The sequence below is a fragment of the Gallus gallus genome, chromosome 3 (assembly GCF_016699485.2).
Source record: "Gallus gallus isolate bGalGal1 chromosome 3, bGalGal1.mat.broiler.GRCg7b, whole genome shotgun sequence".
NCBI lineage: Eukaryota > Metazoa > Chordata > Aves > Galliformes > Phasianidae > Gallus > Gallus gallus.
In genome coordinates this window covers 39995908-40011082 of record NC_052534.1, presented here as the reverse complement: position 1 = coordinate 40011082, position 15175 = coordinate 39995908, and the positions used below count along the sequence as shown (strand labels likewise).

The window sequence follows — 15175 nt, the reverse complement described above, 5'->3', positions numbered from 1 at the left end:
ACACTACTAACCTAATCCTAATTTTGATGCCAATAATCATGCACAACCTTTCCTGTAAATTTGGAACAATCTGCCCCTTGTGTGTGTTCCACTGTTCAGCTGCTCTCTTGAGTTCTATTTAATAATCTAAATAACTGATTGTAATTAACTAGTCCTAAGCTTAGCATTGAGGAAAGCACAAATTTGACAGCTTTCAGAAGTGAACGGAGGATGGTCAGAGAATCTATGAACATTTCTGCCTGTGTCCTCATCTAAGAACTATTCTTATCAAAAGAGAGTTTATATATACTTATTCATATATAAATAATGTGTTGTTAAGACTTTCTTTTAAGATATGCTTTACACTTTTGGAATTAGTGTGTGTTTGTCCTGGCACCAGCTCTGTTCTTTAGCACATCGTTTACTTCAAAACACAGATCATGTATCGTTTCTCAGAGGTTTCATACATAACACACTCCTCCGGGGTCTGTTTCATGATGAATGAATAGCTAGGGAATATTACATTAGTATGTCTGGAATACCAATTTCATTCCTCTCTAAGATCATTGAGATGATAAAAAATTACAGAGAGCATTACTGCAAACATGCAAGCATTTTTATTCTCTGAGCATTGTAAAGAAGTTTATTTTATGAAGGAGTATGTTGGTAAGATAAATATGCAGGAAAACAACACTGTGTATTCTGGATGGCTGAGTTCTCAAGCAAGTTTAGCAAACACTCATTTTGGATACAGCGCTCCAACAAACAAGGCACAATTCCTTTTCCCTGCACATGAATGCTGAGGAAGTTTCGGTTTCAGAGAGATGCTGAAATTCCTGAAATTTTCTGGAATTCCTAAAAGATTTCAGGGGGAAGTTCTTCACAGAGAGAGTGGTGAGGTGCTGGAACAGGCTGCCCAGATAGGCTGTGGATGCCCCACCCCTGGGGGTGTTCATGGCCAGGTTGAATGGGCCCCTGGGCAGCCTCATCTAGTACCAGATAGGGAGGTTGTTGGCCCTGCCTGTGGCCGAGGTTTGGAACTGGATGGTCCTTGGGGTCCCTTCCAACCCAAGCCAGTCTGTGATTCTGTGATTCTATGAATGTTTCAGAGCCAAAGTCACAAAGATGTACCTGGACAGCTTTTTCAGAAAATAAAACATCTGAAAGTAGCTTGGAGTTACAGCATTGTTTGAATGGCTGAATATAGGGCCTGCTCCTTCTCATTCCTCTTTCCAGCAAGTTATTTCTCCTAAATTTCACAAGATGAAGGTCAGACACCTAGCTGATTTTGATAGATGTTGAACTGTGGTGGAAGTTACACTTGTGAAATACAGTCAGTGAAATAAAATCAAAAGCTTCTGTACAAAGGAGGGGTCATGCAGAGGCAGAAAGCACATAGCAATGCAGAAGTCTCCTCTTCTAGCAGGATCATCTATAGGAATGAAGGAAGAGCTTTACTTCAGTGCTATTTCGGTTGCTGTGAGTATGCTAACTGTGCTGTGTTCAGTTAATTATAGTCACATTACTGAGGGACAAACATTCCTGCTCTCTAACATGTATGTCCACCTGCAGGTGATGGTGGTAGCTCTCTTGAAATGCAGAGCTGCATGAATTGCACAGCAGCAGGACTCATGCTAAAGCGACTGCAGTCTGCTGCAAATGAGCCAGACATTTCATTATTAAAAGCAGCATATTGCACTGTACTCTGTTTCCTGGTTCAGTCTGTCTTGGTGGATTGTCTCCAAATCCTGATCTAAAAGGATCTCAGAGTTAGTGCTGCGCCTGGAGAGTTTGATTAGGTTGTTCTGGCTGGTTAAGTATGTACATTGCTGGCTCCTCTCACTTACAGGGGTGCACAGATACTTGTACTGCAGCCTAAGTGACTGCTACCAACAGAAATAAATCAGAACATTACTGCAGGGAAGCTCACAGGCCATTTCCTTTTGGTCATCTTGTAGAAGCCTTTTTTTGGAACTGAAGCTTCTGTGCTCTCCCTTTGCTGGCAGCAATAAAGCCTATGCAGACTCAGTAGAACACGTAATCTTTTTTATGACTTGAGATTTTTTTCCTGCCAAGCAAACAATCTTCCAACTGCACAACAGTGACAGGAACCTCAGGAAGCCCTTAAGCTGACACTGTGTTTATTGGTAGCTATGAAAGCTAACTGGGGTAGTTTTAAAACAAGAGCTCTTCAAAAGAGCCTTTAGATCATTCACATCCAGCCTGCTAGTTTTGTGTTTTTATTGTTCATTTTTTTAGTGTTTTCATAAAAAATAAAAAATAAATGTTTTGTTATTTATATACATTAATTATACTCTATGTTTTGTACATGACCCAGGACAGTTCCTTTCAATCAGTGTGACTCGGGTAAGTCCAAAGACTGGACACCTGTGCTTTAGATATTTGCAGATTATTAAAAGTCTCTGCTGCCTTGATCTTCACATCGTCTCCCTTTGAGGAGGTGCACTGGCCATTGCATCTTGCTTCCTCTGGATTCATTATAATCTTCTGTCTTTTCTCGCTGTTTCTCCTTTAAGATTTACGTCCATCTCAAAGAAGGCAGTGGTGCTGACGGGCTGGATGCTTTGAAGAACAAGCCACAGCTGCACAGTATGGTGGCCAAAAGCCTTTGTCAGAATGCCTCTGGGAAGAACTACATTATCTTCACTGGCCCAAGCATTACCAGCCTCAATCTCTTTGAAGAATTTGAGAAGCAAGGTATGTATTGAGTGACTCACTGGGTTTTAATGATAACAAGCCTAGAGGCCTCCTGCCATTGAATTAAAAAGAACCTCCCAAAAGGCTTCAGTGAGATCTCAATTCCATATATGGGTAAGTCGGTCATCCCTAGGGAGAGATCTCATTCATGGAAAGTATGAAGAGTGCTTTTTAAGTTCCATCCATGCTCTTTAAATCTTCCAAGCTAAAATGGAAGTATTTAAAGCCCTGACTTTTGGTCTTTGCCTTAGAAATGTGAGGTCTGATTTTCTGTATGACCTAGGGGACTTTTCAAGGCATTTCCCTATCTGCCTGTGGTTTTCCTGTTCCTGTTGCTAAAAGACAAGGGATGCAATGAATCCTTAAAGTTGTGTCTTTAGAAGTCCTTGCTGGTTTAGTGTCAGTTAGATGTGACTTGGGGGGACAGTTTTATGTTGTTGCAAAAGCTCTAGCGTAGTTCAGCTTTTTGCTAGTACAAATAAGCCCTGGTAGGAAAGTTGGTAGTTGGAAAGCATAAAAACTCTGCATTTGCCAGGAGAATGCCCTTTGTTACATGAGCATGGCTCTTCCTGTCAGTATCTTGCTAGTGCAGAGTGACCTCAGGACATCTTTTCTGTCAAATGCCTCCTCACCTTATGTGAGATAGCTGCATGCTACCTTGCCTTTAGAGGTGCTAAAGACTTGTGACTCCCCTTGAATTATGAGCTCTTGCGCTCTGGCAATCAGATAAAAGTCATCTCAGTGTAATTCTCAGCTAGTTGTTCAGTCAGTAAAGCCTTTCAGGGTCAGTGTGGTACATGAAACACTTGGGGATGCACCCTGTTGGAGGCTACAGGACTGTTCCCTTTTTCAGTGCATGGCTGATGACTGACTTTTGCTTTTGGCATATTTTCCATTGCGGAGTTTAAACTCACCTGTACCATTATAGTAATGCAGTGTGCTCCAAAGCAAAGGGGAGCAACTTGGGATTGAGACAATATTTTGATTCTCATCTGAAACGAGAACACCAGTCAGCTATACCAGTGCTGTTGTTGTGCCCCTCAGTCCTGTATTTCAAACTACACTGACACTGAGGGCTGTTACAGGTGCAGAATTTAGCTCCTAAGATATTTTAGGTAAACTGGAAGCTCACAGATTGCAGTAGGATACCACTGTATTATCACAAAAGAAGTTGTGGATTTTCGAAATGGTGCAAACAGCCATATGGGAAAAAGTTGAGCGTATTTATGGTGCATTGGAATTGCTCTTCTGTTCTGTTGAAAATGACTGTTTTCATCTTTAGTCAGTTATAACCATTACATTTTTAAGACTAACAAAACTAGAATGCAAAATGAATAGTCTGAAAAAATACAGGATATTCCACATACTCGTTACACATGAAACGTGTCAGGTTTAAGCATGAAGAGTGACAGACAAAAAGTCACACTGTTTGTGCTCAGCTGGGAAAGGACAAAGACAAATATGGCATGACCCCATTAGTCCATAACCCCAGTGGAAAAGGTATGTGGCTACTAAACCAGTTGCATGTTATCTATTTACAGATAATTCACATTGTTTACAGAAGTAAATTACTCATGGGCTTTACACTGAGCAGATAATTCTAATTAACAATTTCTAGCAGGTAGAACATTCGGTAATAATGTTTTTACCACATGCAATTTGGACTTACTATCTGATCCAATATTCTATTACTATATTGATTTCAGTTTGACTCATGGTCTGTTATATTGCTTCATGAGACATTTCCAGTATTTGACAGCTGCTTGCAAAATTAAATTTCTGATCTGGTACACTCTATCACTTCCCTTACTGGCTCTGAAAAATAACTTGGAGTTTCTATATTATGGAATCATGGAATGGCTTAGGTTGGAGGGGACCTTAAATATCATCTAGTTCTAAACCGCCTGACTTGGGCAGGGCTGTCAACCATTGGATCAGGCTGCCCAGGACCCCATCCAAACTGGCCTTGAACCTTCAGAGAAGGGACATCTATAACCTACCTGAGCAATCTCTTCCAGCTCCCCACCACCCTCTGAGTAAAAAATTTATTCCTAACATCTAACCTAAATCTCTCCTCTTTTAGTTTAAAGCCACTCCCCATTGTCCTATCACTATCACATCAACTTGGTCCTCCTCCTACTTGTAAGCTCCCTTCAAGTACTGAAAGGCTGCAGTGAGATCTGCCCATAGCCTTCTCTTCTCCAAGCTAAACAAGCCCAACTCCCTTAACCTTTCTTCACAGGAGAAGTACTCCAGCCCTTAGATCATCTTTGTGGCCCTTGTCTGGACGCACTCCAACAGCTCTGCATCCTTTCCCTGCTGGGGGCCCCAGGCCTGTACACAGTTCTGCAAATGGGGCTTCACAAGGGCAGAATAGAAACGGACAATCCCCTCCCTTGCCCTTCTGGTCCCCCCTCTTTTGAAGTAGCCCTGGATACAGTTAGCCTTCTCGGCTGCAAGTATACACTGCTGGCTCATGTCTGGCTTTTCATCTATGAGGACCCCCAAGTCCTTCTCCACAGTACTGCTCTCTGTGAGTTCTCCCAGTCTGTATTCATAACTTGTATTGCTTCAACCCAAGTGCAGCAGCTTGCACTTGCTTTGTCATACCTCATGTGCCCGCTTTTCAGGTGTGTCGAGGTCCCCCTGACTGCTGTCCCTCCCTTCTATTGTGCCAACTGCACCACTCAGCTAGGTGTCAGCAGCAAACTTCTGGATGGTACACTCAATCCCTCTGTCTGTGTCACTAATAAAGATGTTGAAGAGCACTGGTCCCAAGATGGATCCCTGGGGGACACTATTTGTGACCAGCCTCTACTTGGACGTAGAGCCGTTGACAACAACCCTCCAGCTGCGACAGTCCAACCACTTCTCTATCCACCTAACGGTCCAATCTTCAAATCCACGTACCTCTACAATTTAGAGAGAAGGATATGGTGGAGGGACCATGTCAAATGCCTTGCAGAAGTGCAGGTAGATGACATCATTTGCCTTTCCCTTTGTCCACTTGTGTCATCACTCCATCATAGAACGCCACCAGATTGGTGAGGCATGATCTGCTCTCGATTGAAGCCGTACTGGTTGTCTTGGATCACCTCCACATCTCGCATGTGCCTTAACATCTCTTCTAGGAGGATCCACTCCATGATCTTTCCAGGCACAGAGGTGTGTGTAACTGGCCTATAGGTCCCAAGGTCATCCTTTTTCCCTTTCTTAAAAATGGGAGTGATCGTAGAATCATAGAATCACAAGGTTGGGAAGGATCTACAAGATCATCTAGTCCAACCGTCCTCCCATTACCATTGCTACCACAAGCCACTAAACCATATCTTGTAGCTGCTCATCCAGATGCCTCTTGAATGCTGCCAGGGACAGCGACTCCACCACCTCCCTGGGCAGGCCATTCCAGCACCTGGCCACTCTCTAAGAGAAAAAGTTTTTACTTATCTAAACCTCCTCTGGTACAACTTGTGGCCATTTCCTCAGGGCCTGTTTGCTCGTCAAAGCAAACCTCCTCATCATAACCTTTCTTCAGGAAGTTGTAGAGTGCAATGAGGTCTCCCCTGAGCCTCCTCTTCTCCAGACTGAACAACCCCAGCTTCTTCAGCCGCTCCTCATAAGATTTGTGCTCCAGACCCCTCACCAGTTTCGTTGCCCTTCTCTGGACACATTCCAGGGCCTCAATGTCTTTCTTGTATTGAGGAGCTTGAAACTGAACACAGTACTCGTGGTGCAGCCTCACTACCTTCCTGCTCCTGCTGGCCACACTATTTCTAATGCAGGCCAGGATAGAATTGGCCCTCTTGGCCACCTGGGCACACTGTTCCACCCTGAGGAGGGAACTGTGCTTGCTTAGCCCTGAGAAGTGAAGGCTTCAGGAGGGACCCAGAAGCACCCTTCCCATACCCTGAGGAGGTTATCAAGAGGATGGAGCCAGTTCTTCAGTAGTTCATTGCGAAAAGATGAGAGACAAAAGATATAAGCTGGAACAAAAGAATTAGTTCAGATTAGATATGAGGATTTTCTGAGGACAGTGAAGCTGACTGCCTGGAGAGGAGTTGCAGTTTCCATCCTTGGAGGCTTTCAATCCCAGACAAGATAAAGCAGTCCTGTCTGCCCTCAGAGCTGATCCTGCTTTCAGTAGGGGTTTGGGCTGGAGGCCTCCTGAGTTGCCTTCCAACCTGAATTATCCTATAATCTATCAGGTCCTATGATCCTATGAAGACTTTTGTGGAACTATAACTATTGTTAGCTTCTCCTATGGCACACATGCATTACTGCAAAAATCACGGCGTTCTTTTTAGAATGCCTGCTATGTAGCACCTTCACTGTACCACAGTACAGAATATGCATCTAGTAATATAAAGGGCTATCAATGAATATAATTCTAAGGTCTTTGGAGATAGCAAGAGATGAGAAAACTTCAGAAAATAAGACTGGGAACTTTGATCTATTTCAAAATCTAAAACCTGAATAGATTCATTTTCTTTTTCAAGGAACATTCAAAACATTTCTTTTTCTGGCTTCTGAATAGAACTGGAAACCTGCACTGAGATGCCCCAAATTCTCTGTTCATTGAGCAGACAGCTGCTGTTATTTGCTGTGACAGTCATTCATAGTGCATATTCCTTTTCACTCCTCAAATCAAAAGTGTTGTTCCCTACAGAGGACAGCACATCCCAATGTCCCACGTTTCCCTTGAGGATATGAACCCTAAAAGTCCTTGTCGTGATTTCTAAACCAGCAGGAGCAGCTGGACTCAAGCTGCAGGAGCAGCCAGATTGGGTGACCACGGTGCTTACAGAATGGTTGCAGGATCCTTTAACTCCAAGCACATGGACTAAAGCAAACTCAAGTCTCCTTGTTGCAACAGGCAACAGTCTCCCTGTCTCTAACATGACACACTGTCGCATGCAAGATACATGATTGAAAAATGTGTACTTTTGCCTGACCTGACTTCAGTACCATCTGCACCATTGGAATACATGGTGAAATAGGCTTCCACACAAGCTCTCTGTGGCCTGGAGACCCTGAAAATGAACCTGGGTCACTCTGCCACACTTTATCTTGTTGCTGTAGTCACTGCCCAAGCTAGCTTAGTTGTTTGCATTTCTGTACAGTTACTGTACAGTGGAGAGCCTATCTCCTTGTCTCCTGTGCATGCAGCAAATGCCTGTTGTGATTTAGACTTAACTACATGCAAAAACTTCATTGACCCATTTGGGCTTAATTTTTATTGCTTCTAATGCTATAGTAACTGGGTGTTTTTTAAAAACTCTATAGATTAAGAGTGTCATCCACGATGAGAGACACCGGTAAATCTGCAGAAGTGTTGTGCCTTTCTTTGCTGTGTAGCAGGGAGGTTATGCTGTGTGCTCCTGAGAGAGGAAATGGTTCCCATTATTCTGTGTGAGGATTGAAATATCTGCTGAGGGCTTTCTCCAGGCTTACTGCCTGAGCTAAAGGGAAAGCTGCAATTAATTATTATGGGGTTTCAGAGATGTCTGTTACTATTTTGAAGCTCTAGCGCAATAATGTAGTTATTGGCTTGATTTTATACTGCTGCAGTCTCCTGGAGAGGGTTACTATCACCCTTCAGTGAGTCATAAACCTTAGGCAGCTCAGGAAACTTCTCAGGCTCATGCGTTATTAGAGCAGGAAAGTCTTACTATTGGCTGGAAAAAAGCTTTTAAAAATGTAGTATGTTAACACCTATGTTTGCAGGAACATGACCTCCATGACCTCTACAGCATTTGTGTACCTTATAGCAAGATAAATAAATAAATAAAAGCAGGTGCAATTCCTCCTGTATTGATTCTAGGCCTGTTACCATCAGGCTTTTCTTGTCTTTTGTAGAGGGAAATTATAGATTTCCATGGATTGATTTCTTCCCTTAGAAATAACCAATGAAGCGCCTTCCTCTTTCAGAATAAAGCAGCCCCAGTGCTGTGTTGGTTGACCTTCTTCTGACATGAGTGTCTTAGATTTCTGATGGAAAAGTCTTAGATCCTCACAGATGTGCCCACAAAAACTAGATGAATCCTTGAGTATTTGCTATTACTGTATTAGTATTCCTATATTGTCTGTGAACCCTAGCTACTGAGTATGCTTAGAATGCCAGGCACTGTATGAACCAAGGGCAAAGGCTGCACCTGCCCTCCAAAACTTGCATCGTTACAGACAGACAGAAGCAGAAGGATCACGTAGGTGGAAATCCAAGAATGCAGGTAATGTGCTCTTTGGAATCCAGAAACTGTAATCTGTCATAGCATTTCCCCTTTAAGGATATCCAATTATCCGCTGTGGAAAATTAAGCATGATGAAAAAATTGATTAAACGGTCTTAGCTGATGTATTAGCTTTAGACTACCACAGACCTCAGCTGCCATATGAATGATGTGCACAGATGTCACCTGCTTCCATGCCCATCCATTTTCTCCACACAGGTGGGTTAAAGCAAAGCCTAGGGACACTGAGGAAATTTCCGTCCAAGATTTCCTCGAGTTTAATTAACTTGCTTGAGAAGATCTCCTTCTCCTTGAAAGCAGACCATTATTATTTCATGACCGAGTGAGAAGTTCAAGCATTTTCATTATTAATGGAGTCTTCAAATCTTGTCTGTTCCTACCTGGCTGCACTGAGATGTACTTTGTGGCATTGGATGTTATTCAGGAGGAGAAATGGGAGCTAAGATGAGCCAGGGAATAAGGGCTGTGGGGGGAGCTTATAGTTTGGTTTTAATTCTCACAGTCCTACTCTCTTATCAGTTGTCAAATTAACCTTCCCCAGACCAAGTCCGTTTTGCCTGTGACAGTAACTGATGAATGACCTACCTGTGCTTATCTCAACTCCTGAGCTTGTGCATTGTATGTTCTCTCCCTCTCCTGCTGAGGAGGAGAATGAGAGCGTGGCTTGGTAGGAACCTGATGACCAACAAAAGAAAACCTACCACAGGATTTTTGTCTCCTTTCCCTAAAATCTGTTCTCATGAAACTTTGTGTTTCCATCTTCTTCATCATTTAGAGCATGCATTTTTTTTTTTAATTGACCCATGGTTTCAGTAGCTCTTAATTGCTTATCCATGATTTCAACAAACTAGATTATGCAGGTGCAAGAAATGCCAAGATAAAGAGCAAGAACTGGATGGCACAGTGAAGCAGCAGATCAAACCAGGGTTTGTCAGCTGTGTATATTATGAAAAGTATAATAGGAGCAATGTAGGGGAATTTATGTTAGTTAACAGCAAAGATATTACAGCTTTCTTTCCCTCCTTGCTCCCTCCACAATTTATCCTCTCAGTTAAACATCAGAGACTCTCTTAGATCATAAATTCTTCTTTATTCCATAATACATATCACTGCTTATATTTTTCAGCCCAATTTAAAACATGTTTTGAAGAATATTTTGGGTCCATGTGCTGTTTTGCTGATAGGGAGTGCTTTTTTCACATGCAGAGATTTACTGCTGTGGGTTGCTGAGCGCCAGGAAGAGCGACTGTACAGGCCTACCTCCATCCATGTTGAACAACCCTGACACTCCCCAGTCCAGAGGACAATACAGAATAAGAATGAAGGGAAACATGTCCTTGATCTGCTGGTACAACAAAGGGCACTTCCGTTTTCTGACTAACGCCTATTCACCGGTCCAACAAGGTAAGCAATATTCCTGCTGCTCATGTGGAAAGTGCACATGCTTTAAGTGACAAGGCAAGATGAGTCATGGAGTTTGATTATAAGCCTGAACAAAGAGCTTGATCATAATATCCTAGAGAAATGATTGCAGTAGTGATGACTTCCCTTTTGTGTCTTCTTACAGCTATTATATTTTCCCACACAAAGGTTAAAAGCCTATTGCTAATGCAGCATCCTTTGCCTGTACTGGTAAAGACTGCATCCTTTTAGGTATAAAGCTGTTATCTCTGCTGATGGTCAGAGAAGGGGAGTGTTGTGGTGTGATGCTATACTAGTCACATTTGCCAAACATTTCATGGGATTGCTGCTGTAGAAAAAATAAGAAACGACATGATGTACTTACAGCTCAGAGTAGGTCCTACAATTAATTTATCTTATCCAGTAAAAACTCAGTCACAAACAAACGTCTTTTTGCCAGAAGCAAATTAAGGCTTCCTGTTATGTTTAATTGATTTTAGCAGTTGATGAAAAGAAACAAAAACAGATGACTTGAATAGTTCAAATGATGGCAAAAAGCTTCTCGATGACTAAAATATGTTCCATTTCAAAAATATATAAATATTTTAAAGATCATTTAGAAACTATATGATGCAACATGACAACCTAACTCTTTGAAAATCAACATCGATGAAAATGTTGCTTCAGTTGCTCTTCATTTTATTACTCAGAACTATGCGTAACTGCCTGAGACAAACCACTAAGTGTAAAGCCACCAGTTCACAGGCATCACGCACGCTCACTTTCTGAGCCCCACCACCATCTCTACCACCAGCTATGCAGCAGGTGGGCTTTGGTGACAGGGCGAGCTGGTGTCTGAGAGCTGATGCCAAAAACACGCACGTGAAGGAGAAGCGACACTTCAGTGGTACTTCCAAAGCCAGACTCTGGAACAGTGCTGCCCCATGAGAGCAGTCACAGTCAGGATTTGTGCTGCCTCCTGCGTTCACTTTGTCAAGTGTGCTGGATGTGTAAGAGTTATCACTAAATGTCAGATAGTCTGTGCTAGCGTGGAGCCTGCAGTTGTAATGCATAAATGTTAGTTAGAAAACTGTTCTCTTTGTAAGGGTCAGTGCTAATTGTCCCTTTCAGAGAGGGCCCATGAGCAGGCTGAAGTTGGTGGTAGCCCTCCCGGGCAGCACACAGCAGCGTGAGTAGTTCTGTCTGTGAATGACTTTGGGCAGGTTCTAGCGTAAGCAGGATTGTAGGTTGCATGTGCAAGGTGGTTTAAGGTTCTTAGGTGAGGACTTGTGCACGTGTTGGGCAAGAACTGCCCAATACAGTGCTCACCAAATGCCTGATGGGACAGCCAAGATAGTTCAGGGTGAATCAGAGCAGAAAACTGAGAGGGCTTTTCAGAGCTGCAGTGGGGAGAACAGAATCTCCAGTGAAGATCTGAGAACAGATGGAGGTTCAGCAGGAGAGTAAGAGACCAGATTGCTTGCCTCTGATTTGGCATCTCTGAAGTCAGTGCAGCAAGAGTGGTTTAAGGCAACTTGACCACCAAAGTCTCCTCCAAACGATATAAACATGGAGGAGGAAGAAATCTGTGTTCCTTGAGGCAATCCTGAAGCACAGACCTGCTGAGCAAGTGTTTTAAATGGGAGAGGAGTAAGGAGTAAACGGGAGTGAAACCTACATGGAGCAGTCAGACAGAGACTGGAGCGAGTGGGATTACTTGACAATAAATAGGGCACTTCCACATTGAACATAAATGTTAGTGAGAGTGGAGAGACCATGAAAAGAAAACATAAAAACATAGAAGGCAAGATGGACGAAGCAAAACCTAGAGTGAGAACAGAGGTGGGTGTAGCTAATAGTGAGCTCTGTATTGCAATTTAAAGGAAAGTAGGGAAGGTAAACCTCGCATATACCTGGAGGGCAAATACCACCCAAGCCAGAGGCACTGGGAGGGCAGTACTCTTGTCACAGTTGATCTATGAATGCTATTCTTAGATGCAGCACATTATTTATTATAGATGTTTTGAAACAGTGTGTCGTAATACATCATCTTGGATGCTAAAGGATGAGTCTTACTCCCTTAGTCTTGCAAAAAAAGTCCTGTTTACTCTGCTATGAAGTACGAATTTTCTGCCTAGAACGAAATTCAGTGTTTTTTTAATTTCACTTAAGCTTTAACTTGAGTTGAATTTTCCTTCGTGTCAGTACTGCAGAAGTCAAAAGAGATTGGGGATCCCAGAGAGTAAAAGGTTACTCTTAATGTAAACCAGGTGATATGCTGGTCCAAACCTTCCTATCTGGGGGACATAGCTGCATTTTGTTTTCCACTCAAGATCTGGAGCCTGCTTTCCACACATCTCCAGAACTGTGTTCTAGAAATAACAAAAATCCTCGCTATTTTTTTTATTATTTTTTTAACAAAGCATGACAGAGAAGGCAGCAACCTCACTTGCTGCACGGCAGGATGACCAGGAACTCAAGGAATCCTGGGATTTCTGGTCTATGGAGGGAATGGGGAGCCTCAGGGTCCCTGGTGTTATGTAGTGTTCCCAGCCTGCTGGAGACCATGAAAAATCTCATGGCTTTGGCAGCATGCAGAGCTGGAAGCATCAGCTCCTTTGCAAGCTATTAGGGGGCTGGGCTGCTTTCTTTCAAGCGTATTATATTTAAGCAAAAACGTATTGAACCCAAGATACTTTTGAGAAGTAGCTTCTTTTTGAGAAGAGCTTTAGCAGATGCCAGCTCTACTTGGAAACTAGATATACATTAGACATTAGCTAATGATAGAAAATGAAGTTTGAGCTACACGTGCAGAGGGAAAGGACCAAAAAGCTACAGGTGACATGGTAGCATCTCACCAGTGACTGGTGGTGGTAAAAGGTAGACGTAGGGTTTAGCACTTAGGCGTATGGACTAGATAGAAAGCTAAAGAGAGACAAGGGGAGCACGGAGAGGCAGCTGGAGAGGAGACAGTGGTAACGACAAGAAGGAAGCACGATCAGGAGCCAGGTGCTAATAACATCCTACTGACACAGCCAGTATCAAATGCTGCAGTTCCCTAGGAAGCTCGCATTAGCTTCTCCTTGCTGTCTGTGCCTTTTCTGTCCACCCTGCCTTGAAGATTGTACAGAGGGGACAACAGAAGGATGGGAGATGCTGTGGAAGCATTGCATTTGTGTACACTGCTTTTATAAGCAAGCCCCACTGTGGTTCTCAGTCCTGGAGGAGCTGGAGTAAGGACTGTCTGCTGACAGATTTGTTTCCTGAAAAAATTCTAATTGCTAAATTGGGAAGTCTGGGCCAAGAAGCGGAATGTTAAAAAATACGTTTCAGGACGGGGAAGCTCTAGGATTATAACCTTAAATTTACACATATCCTTTGTGAGATTGAAATCATGGGGTTGTGTCCAAGTCCGGTGAGTTAGGATGGAACGAGGACAAGCCCTTGAACATTAAGCCTTGTGCAAAGCTGCCTGTCTGCAGCTCTCATAAAGAACTGTAGCAGATTTACATCCAGATCAAAAGTCATACAGCATTTGGAACGTGGAACAATCCAAACCTAAAGCTGATGCCAGCAGCCTGCACCAGAGCAGCAGGCAGGCAGGAGAAGGCAGGCGCGGGCTGCAGCGCAGGCGGTGTGCTCCCCTGGAAGGCTGCCAAGGACTGAGCATAGTGATGCTGAGGGAGGACCAGGAGGGGAAATAACTCATCGGAGGTGCCGGTGAGTCAGCTTGCTTGGGGCCTCCTGCCACAGAGACCTGCAGCTACAAATGACCCAGCTCCAGCAGTTGCCTCCCTGGAGGGGCAGCCCTGTGGCTACAGAACAAGCCTAGAGAAGGCCATAAAAATAAGGTGCATATGAAGCTACTTAATGTTCTCAGTACAGAGGAATGTTGCACAGAATATAATAGAAAGTGAGAGGGAGTGTGTGGTGCCCACATAGCTGCCGTCACAATGCACTGTTAAGGACTGTGAATACAAAGCAAATAGCAAAAGAAATATAAATTCTCCAGAGGAACAGAGGAGGGGGAGAAGAGAGAGGGCATTTACACCCTGCTCTAGAGGGGAAGAGGTGAAGGTGTTGAACGTTTTAAAGGTGATATTGTTTTGCACTCATGAAAAATTAGAATTTAAAAACCCCAAATAAATTGCTGCAGGGCTCAGCAGTAACATGACATTTAGTATGTGTCATAAGTCTTGCTTCAAAATAGAGCCTGCCAGCTAGAACAGCACGGGGGGCTTGACAGAGATAATGGATGGAATGAGACTTCCAGCTGAAGGAATGAAATGGTGAAGTCTGCAATCGGAACGTGAGGAGCATTTGAGGGATGACTAAAGGACTTGGCAGAAGGATGGAAATAGGAGTTTGTGGGCTGGAGAAGTGAGGAAGCCCAGGATCATATCTGTACTGAAACAATGCTGAGAAAGAATGCAGCCAAACCTTTGCTTCTCTAGAGTTGGAGAAAAACACTGTTGTGCCCAGCGGGGAGCAGGGATCATCCCTAGACAGTAAGCTGTAGCCATGTAGCAAGAGGTGGCCCATGCCTTGTAGACCTGACTATCAATTGCTGAAGGAACATGAAGTCAAAAATGAGGAAATGAGGGAACAGACTCAATAAGGTACCAGAAGTTTATTTCATTCATCCGTCCCTTCTACAGCCTGGAGTAACAAAGCAAAGAGCTGGGGCAGTTTCTTGTGAGAGCATTGGGCGCGTAAATACTGTGGAACTGGCTGTTGGAAAAAGCCAGGTGAAAGACACACTGAACAAACTGAGGCTATTCTTGTTGGTTTTGGTTTGGTTTGGTTTGGTTTGGTTTTGCCAAGTAGTAC

The 15175-nt window shown here is 43.4% G+C and overlaps 1 protein-coding gene across 1 annotated transcript in view; it reads left to right on the top strand.

The window, feature by feature from the left end:
• The window catches only part of PGBD5 (piggyBac transposable element derived 5), a 64959-nt gene that overhangs the window by 46630 nt on the left and 3154 nt on the right, over window positions 1-15175 (top strand). Inside the window, exons 4-5 of the mRNA XM_015284385.4 lie at window positions 2517-2697; window positions 10151-10348. Of these exons, the coding sequence (XP_015139871.3) occupies window positions 2517-2697; window positions 10151-10348 (379 nt within the window). The remainder of the gene's footprint in view (window positions 1-2516; window positions 2698-10150; window positions 10349-15175) is intronic.